A 9,222-nucleotide genomic window follows, 5' to 3' on the forward strand; every position below is an offset into this window, starting at 1 on the left:
ATACATAACGTATGCTTAAAACTTACGTAAAACGTAATTTCTCAGACCCTAATCACTTCCCCCACTTCCTTGACTTATTTCTTGTGTCAGAAAAAATGATTTTGTGGAGAATAAAAGTTTGAATTATGAAAAATTTCACCAACTTTTATGGAGCCTCCTGAAAGCTTTTAAATCCTTATTGTTTACAAAACGGATAATAACTATGCACACAGTTTAGGGTTATTTGAAATTTTCTTGACAGATTAAAATTTAAAAAAATATTCCTATTTTAATTAAAGGTCACTCTTTTTAAAAGAGCACAGAGGATTGCGATCAAGGTACATTGTTTCATCGAATTGACGATTTTCCTTGTTTTCAGATTTTCCATAATTTCCAAGTTTAGACTTTAAAAAACAATTGAACATTAAAAATACATTCTATTCTCTGAAAAAAAATCATTTTAGGTTCTAATCTTCATATCAGACTTTTAATGCATTCTCATTCCTCTCATTAAAAAGATTATAGTTTGTTTACAGCCAGGGTTCTAGGTTGTATACGTCCAGGTTTTTAGACTGTAAGGTCTTTATGGTTCAAAGGTTTTATTGTTATAGATTTTTATGTTTTTTTTTTGTAGGTTTATCATATGTTTATATGATTTTACTGTATGCAGTTTTTTTGTCATATGTTTTTAAGGTTTATCAAGTATTTAAGTTTTACAGGTTTTAAAAGGTTTTTATGCTTTATAGGTTTTTNTTACAGTGGTCTCACTATCCATTTCCTCCAGGGAAGTATTTAAAGAATTATCCAAGGATTTTTTGGGTTTTGGCCCCATTTTCGCCACAAGATTGGCGAAAGCCAGATTATATATAGAATCTTCCAGAATTCTATGAATGTACTTTAAAGTTGTGTGAAAGCCTTGAATTGAGAAAGCAGTGTGTAAACTGCCTAAAACACTCTTACAGAGAGATGTTTACTACTCGCGGTTCAAATTCGGACTTTTTATTTTATTATTCCTATTCTTTTCTTAACATTAATCTTAACGTTGATGAGACAAGCTATTGAAGGATGAAATATGAGCCACAGATCTGTTTGGGACTGGACAATAACGCATGTTGAGCAAATGTAAATAATAATGCTAAAAACCGTACTGCGGCCATATCTGCTTCAAAATTCATTGTAAATATTCAAGATGTTCCAATAAACATCCTCTACATGTTGTTACATAGTCACAAAACAGAAAAAAATATTATGGCTTTACTTTTCAATTTTTTTCCGCATTTAGTTTAAAGTTATTTTGATATTTTTACTTTGGGGAAAAAACAAAAATAAAACAATTTACCTTTTATGTACTATTATTTGTTTTATTAGTATACTGTATGCAGTGTAAAAGCAAAATTTATAAAAGGAAAAAGAGAGAAACTCGTAATAATAGCATGTAGTGTATGTAATGTATATCTCACATCTAATTATCTCTGAATAATTACACATTAATTAATTAACCAATAATTAGTCTTAGGTAATTTCTTTTAACAGAGCACCATAGTTTCAGTAGAAGTAATATTTGAAGGATTCATAACTCTGATTGGATCGAAGTTACCGCCCCACTATTTCTATTGGTTCAGAACAGACATCAAACACATGACTGAAACCTGATTGAATCAGGCATAGAAGAGAGAGTTAAGATATAAAAAAGTTTAATTAAAGTGTGAATGAGTGAAAGAATGACATACATAACAAATCCTAACAAACATATCCCAACTTTAATGTCAAATACAAACATATCTAACAAACATATCAAGTACAAACATATTCAATACAAACATATCTCATACAAACTATCTAATACAAACTATCTAATACAAACTATCTAATACAAACTATCTAATACAAACTATTCTATCTAATACAAAGTATCCGATAGAGATATAACTAAAACAAACATATCTAATACAAACTATCTAATACAAACTATTATATCTAATACAAAGTATCCGATAGAGATATAACTAAAACAAACATATCTAATACAAACTATCCAATAGAGACATATCTAAAACACACATCTAAACTAACCGGGCCCAACATTTTTGTGACAACTGACATTATCGAAAATTTGAGAATAATTAGATGGCTTAACAAATTTAATTTAAAAGGTAGCGCGAAGCGTCTTAAAGCCTAATATTACATAAAGCTGCAATTTATGTACGCATGTCAATTACGTCGCAAATACACGCCGTGCGTTCTCTATGGAGCCTTCTAAATAGTGCGTCCTCAGTGCGTTACCTCTATATGCGCCCTCGTCTATATTTTTAATAGTGTTCTAACGTTTTTTTCGATTTCGTGGATTTTTCTGGTAACATAACATTGATAGATTTCTGACATTTAAAAAAGTCAACTTTTTTCCAGTCACAATTTTAAAGGTTCGACCTTTTCTGGAGTTATGTGAGCTAACAAAGAAAAATTTCCTGATCGGTTCAGCCGTTTTTGGATACATACAAAAATACAAATATAGAATATAAATACCTTAAAACACTCGATCATTTTGGTCGTCAGCAACATGCCATCAACATGTCGGCAACCTGCCAGCAACATGTTAGCAACCTGCCAGCAACATGTCGGCTACCTGCCAGCAACATGTCGGCAACCTGTCAGCAACATGTCGGCAACCTGTCAACAACATATCGGCCACCTGCCAGCAACATGAAAGCAACAACAGTCAGATCACCCCAAACTGTAGAGATCTGTAGTTCACTGGCCGAAAGAAAAGTAGGGTTTAGAGGAAAGTGAGATTTGCTTCTTTGTACATATTCGTAAATATAAAATTTAGTTTATAAAATTTGTATGAATTTTCAGAATTATCAGGCCCTTTAATTTCGTATCGTACAGTTCGCAGTCTGATGCACGTTAAAACTTATTCTTGTGTCCGAAACTGCTCCAAGTGTGACAACACAACTGAAATGTATATTGGGAGAAGCCATTGTATATTTGTTACCGGGCAAGAACAAAATATTATATAAGAATATTTAAAATCATTCCAAACCAATCCAAGTGCATGATTTGAAAGTATTTTCAAAACTAGGCTGAGCCGGAAATTTTAAAAACTAGGCTGAGCCGGAAATTTTAAAAACTAGGCTGAGCCGGAAATTTTAAAAACTAGGCTGAGCCGGAAATTTAAGAGAACAATTCTCTAGATTTTAATCTGAGAAATAGAGAAATATAAGATACAAAATAATATATGGCCCAAAAACAAAAATATCTATATTTATAAAAAAAAAAAGGCCATCCATCAATATCAGTCTTACAACTATATGAAAACCATCTTCTATAGTTGGTGCCCACATTAAACTAGACAAATATATGCGACGCTACTTTGTGACCTCGTAGCTCCCCTAATTTGCTCTTCTTATTAGCTCTGTAATAAGAGGGGGTTGTGGAAGACGATACCTAGCCGCCTAAAACAAGATCCACAAGAATGAGATAGAACGGATACGGGGCATTGTACTTTGAATCCACACGTGTGATCTTGATATCAACTCTTCTTCTGAACCCTCTAGTAATAAGTTATAAGAAATATATATACTGGAAGTTACTTTATGCGTTTCATTAGAGTTTGACCTTACGTCATCTATAGGGTTATCATTTAAAACATTTAAGAATTTTATCTCTGCAAGTACAATTTACTTTAGTTTAACGTGTTCATTCACAAATATATATATTAGACTCTCCGACAATAGATCTGGATCTAATGAGCACTGGTAGCCATGCTCTTTTATATGATTATAGAAAAAGTTTTGACATATGGAAGAATGAGAGAGAGAGAGATAGTTATGCCAAGGATAAATATGTGAATAGATTATTTTCTATTTTTATCCAAATATAACTAGAATAACACCTGTATATAAGCAGGTAGGTATACATTATACAACAGCTAGGTTTACTTAGTTTTATGGAAACTGTCATACATGGATACACGGAGACACGGATATACGGAGACACGGATATAGGGATTAAAAGCAATATAAAACAGGGTTTCATAGATATAGGGATACAGGGATCTGGAATATAGATGTAAAGTATTCAGTGATACATGAAGGGGCAGACTTGCTGTTGCAGGGATAAACGGATACAAGGATACCGGTATAAAAGGATACAAGGATACAGGGATATACAGATACAGGGATACAGGGAAACAGGGATAATTGGATAAAAGGAAACAGGGGTACAGGAATGCACGAATCCACGGATACAGGGTTGCTCAGACACTATACGTGGATGAGCTTCTCTCCCTGTCTGTATGTAATATATCTTTATTCTAGGTATACCGTATATTATAATGTTCTACTGTTTACTTCATTTACATACAATCAATAATTTAAGAATATATTTTTCACGTTCAACATATTTTCAACGTTTTTTGTACGTCTCAAAATATACATGTAAAAATTGTAGTCAGAAATTTTAAAATGTTTGTCCTTGAAATAATACAGACAGTTAGTCCTTATTATATAATAATATTACAAAAAAATAAAATACAAGTGCTTTTTAAACAGGTGTTGAAATATTGCGCATGACTCAACTTTTATATTCAGTTCAATAAAATACGCTTAGCTGCTCTATTGTTATATTTTATAATTCAAGCTGTCCCATATATTTAGTTTTCTTCTTTTACTTTATTTTTTATTGAAGCTTTGTAAATGCCGCTGGTTTTTTTTAAAGGGACTGTAAGCGTAATTTCAAGTGAACCTCCATACACAGATGGTAATGCACGATTCCCAAGGGTACCATTTAATTCTTTATTTGATTAAAAATGTGGAAGATAAGTGTTGTTTTTATGGGTTTAAAAGTGTTTAATTATAATTATGGCATGTTTTCTTGCAGCAGAAATGCGCAAGTCACTGCTGTAGAGAAACCACAATTGAAAATAATCAGTTTTCCTAATTATAAACATGAATGTCTAATTCATATTTAATCAGAAAAAGATTTCCAGGGTACTGTTGTAAATCTATGGCATTGCATATCTAAAGTGAATTTGTGCATACTGCTTATATCTAAAGTGAAATTGTGCATACTGCTTTTATCTAAAGTGAATTTGTTTTTCGTTCCCGGATTAATTGTATCTGGGCGGAATTTGTAAACAATAATAGATGCATCTGTGTTCGTCTAGTATCAGATGAAGAAGAAAGCATTTAATTTTTTTTTTAATTTTGATAATTCACATAATAGTTTCCTATGACCAGAATATTTCATCGATTATTTTTGTGAAAATGAATTCCATGTCAGGCTATGACATCCGTCTTGTGTTTACTTTTCCGCCCAAAGACAGTACACTGCAGTACAAAAAATGCGTACACCTCTGAAATAACTTTCCTTGCATTAGTACCTTGGTTGAAACTATCTTGCAAGTCCCTGAAGGAAATATATATAGCCAGGTGGTGTATACTAAAGTATAACAATTAAATTAAAAATTAAAATCAGATAAAAGATATCAAATAGAAATGTGGAAACAAGTAAAGACATTGATACGGAAAAAAACGGAACTACATATTTTAATTATTCTTTTGCATTTTAAGGCCGAGTTCGTTTTGGAAAATTGAAGACGACATTTACCACTCTTAAAGAACTTTAAAATTGTTCATTGTCAACTTTAAGGCCAATATTTACGAGGTTGATTATTTATGAAAAATCAATTTTCCAAAAAGTTTTGAATTTAATCTCATCGCCTTTAGAAATGCAAATTTTTGTATTTCTCATGAAAAAAATCGCAGAGCTCGATGTTTTGAAACTGTTGTATACTTATCATTCTTCCTCACTTCATCGTGATTTTCATAATGTAAGTGCTATAAAGTAAACATCGTGCTATAAAGTTAATTTAGCTGTACATTATAGTACTGTGCATGGTATAAAGTAATCATCGAGGTATAAAGTTTTGATTGGATCCTGGATTTTCTCCAAAAAATTTAGGATATTTCCAAAATAGTTTTTTTTGATTGAAATGAAAATTAAATTGAATTGAAATATAAAATTTTGACTTCTGCTTTGTTTCAAAGCTTATTTAATCTACAAATAGCCATTGAAATAAGACAAGTACACATAAGTTTCATAAAATAACACTATTAGTTTGACACGACGTGCTATAAAGTCTTTGTTCTTCAATTTTCTCTAAAACTCAAAGGTTCTCGAAAAGAGAAAATTTCTGTCCAAAAACTTTAAAACACTGCGAACCAAAATAACAGTGTTATTAGATTATATTTAAATTATTATTCCAGGAATAAATCATATCTCAGTTATCAGAGATATCTGTTAAGAGATTTTTTTAAGATAAATTATAAAAGTAATAAGATTCTAATATTGCAGAAATTTTCCGTTTTTAAATTAATGCTAATCTGCTAATGAAAATCTAAATCCATTATGCATTTACTTCAAAGACTACTTTTAACTAGTTTCATCCAAAAGAAGTAATATGCATTTTGAACTTTTCACTCTTTAAAAAATAAAAAAATAGTTATTTTAATAAATGCTGATTGCTTACATTATATTTCGATTGCTTTAAGCATAGAGCCTGTAGGGTTCAAAACAGCAACCTTTAAACCTTCATCTTATAAATAATTCAGAAGATATCGTCGTTTTCTAGCTTGAAAATTGTCCAATTCTGACCAATTGCCTGCAATGTTTTAGAAGCATTTATTTTTAAAAAGAAGATATTTTATGTAAACTTGGTCTGAAAACTTCTTAAAGGCAACATTGTGAATCGGCCATGCGCCTCTGTAAATCAGAAGCCACTACATATATTGTATACAGTTCCTTTAAATACGTAGTTTAATTTAATCTACGATACCTTTAAATACGTAGTTTAATTTCATCTACAGTTTCTTTAAATACGTATTTTAATTTCATCTACAGTTCCTTTACATATGTAGTTTAATTTCATCTACAGTTCCTTTAAATATGTAGTTTAATTTCATCTACAGTTCCTTTAATTATGTAGATTAATTTCATCCACAGTTCCTTTAAATATGTAGTTTAATTTCATCTACAGTTCCTTTAAATATGTAGTTTAATTTCATCTACAGTTCCTTTAAATATGTAGTTTAATTTCATCTACAGTTCCTTTAATTATGTAGTTTAATTTAATCTACAGTTCCTTTACATATGTAGTTTAATTTCGCATACAGTTCCTTTAAATGTGTAGCTTAATTTCATCTACAGTTCCTTTAAATATGCAGTTTAATATCGTTTACAGCATTTACAGTTCGTTTTAATATGTAGTTTAATTTCGTATACAGTTCCTTTAAATATTTAGTTTAGTATCGTATACAGTTCCTTTAAATATGTAGCTTAATTTCATACACAGTTCCTTTAAATATGTAGTTTAATTTCATCTACAGTTCCTTTTAATATAAAGGTTAATTTCGTATACAATTCCTTTAAATATGTAGTTTAATATCGTTTACAGCGTTTACAGTTCCTTTAAATATGTAGTTTAATTTAATTATCTAAGATTTTAATTTTAGATAAAAAAAATAAAGGCTTATGACATTAGTAAAAATAAAATTTCTGTTCGATCATGCCTTCAAAGGGATTGAAAGATAGTAAATTACATGATTCAGGTCTGGTTAACTTTATTACAGTTAAGTTCAAATATAAAGAGACATGAAGAATTCATCAAATGTCGTATTCTTAACTTTCTGATAATGGAATGTTGCAGATATTTAGTTTTTTAATTAAAATTATTATATGGAACTTTTTAAAACTGTTCCCGCATATTCATGGCTATTTTTTTATNGTTCAGGATTCCAGGAAGCATCTCAGTTATTTGTTTGTTCTCTGCGTGCCCTGTGACTGCGAATGTGTTGGCTGCTAGAGATGCCTGAACCTGAGGATTGTTGAAGTGAATTACTGTGCCGTCGTCTTTAATCATGTTAACTTCCTCAATTCCGGGAATATTGTTAACTGACAATTTTTTAAGACTGGACTGTAGTTTTTTATCATCTGTTGAAGCTGTTCTGTGAATGACCTTCTTCTTTCGTCGAGCTGTTCCCTTTCCACCGATTCTGACATTTGCAACCTGGGCCTGAAGCTGCTTCAACTTTTCTGGATTCATCTTGTACTTCTCTTGTAGAAGTGAATCAAGCAATATTAGCTTGGTCGTTTTAGACAGTTGTTATAAATGATAAATATTTCTGCTAATTTAATTCTCTAGTCTGTTCTACATATTCCTGATTTCATTATCATGTTGGCCTCTCAACCAAGACGTCATAACTTACAATTCAAAGTTTTTTCAGGCAATATTTCATTTTTCAAAGATAAGAAAGTTCGTCATAAGTTTGATACTGTAGAGAAACGTTAAATCAAACAATTTTATTGTTAGTTTAACAGGAAGCAGTTTATAAAAAAGTTGCGTTCAAATTCCTGTTATAAAACCTTTACCCCCCCCCCTCCCGGTAATTTCAGCCAACATTTTTTATTTGGTCCATTGCTTTTTTTTATAAAACGCTCTTATCTTTTGTACATTTGCTTATCTGTATTTCTAATATATGGATTTAACACCTTTATCTACCTTTGTTTACTCCAGATCCTTCTAGTGAAACCTAGTTGTAAGGAAGGTTTAGTACCTTATCTACCTTTGTTTACTCCAGATCCTTCTAGTGAAACCTAGTTGTAAGGAAGGTTTAGTACCTTATCTACCTTTGTTTACTCCAGATCCTTCTAGTGAAACCTAGTTGTAAGGAAGGTTTAGTACCTTACCTACCTTTGTTTACTCCAGATCCTTCTAGTGAAACCTAGTTGTAAGGAAGGTTTAGTACCTTACCTACCTTTGTTTACTCCAGATCCTTCTAGTGAAACCTAGTTGTAAGGAAGGTTTAGTACCTTACCTACCTTTGTTTACTCCAGATCCTTCTAGTGAAACCTAGTTGTAAGGAAGGTTTAGTACCTTACCTACCTTTGTTTACTCCAGATCCTTCTAGTGAAACCTAGTTGTAAGGAAGGTTTAGTACCTTACCTACCTTTGTTTACTCCAGATCCTTCTAGTGAAACCTAGTTGTAAGGAAGGTTTAGTACCTTACCTACCTTTGTTTACTCCAGATCCTTCTAGTGAAACCTAGTTGTAAGGAAGGTTTAGTACCTTACCTACCTTTGTTTACTCCAGATCCTTCTAGTGAAACCTAGTTGTAAGGAAGGTTTAGTACCTTACCTACCTTTGTTTACTCCAGATCCTTCTAGTGAAACCTAGTTGTAAGGAAG

At 31.4% G+C, this 9,222-nt stretch overlaps 1 protein-coding gene across 1 annotated transcript; it reads right to left on the reverse strand.

Moving 5' to 3' along the window:
* Positions 1-7,762: 7,762 nt before the first annotated feature.
* On the reverse strand, positions 7,763-8,105 carry LOC111708882 (transcription factor BTF3 homolog 4; the record flags this gene model as incomplete). Its single annotated transcript, XM_023482390.1, is given in 1 exon segment — positions 7,763-8,105. A coding segment is annotated over 1 exon segment (318 nt), but the record flags the coding sequence as incomplete, so codon positions are not given.
* Between the last annotated feature and the right edge of the window lie 1,117 nt (positions 8,106-9,222).

Source organism: Eurytemora carolleeae, unplaced genomic scaffold (assembly GCF_000591075.1).
Source record: "Eurytemora carolleeae unplaced genomic scaffold, Eaff_2.0 scaffold148, whole genome shotgun sequence".
In the NCBI taxonomy this organism is placed as follows: domain Eukaryota; kingdom Metazoa; phylum Arthropoda; class Copepoda; order Calanoida; family Temoridae; genus Eurytemora; species Eurytemora carolleeae.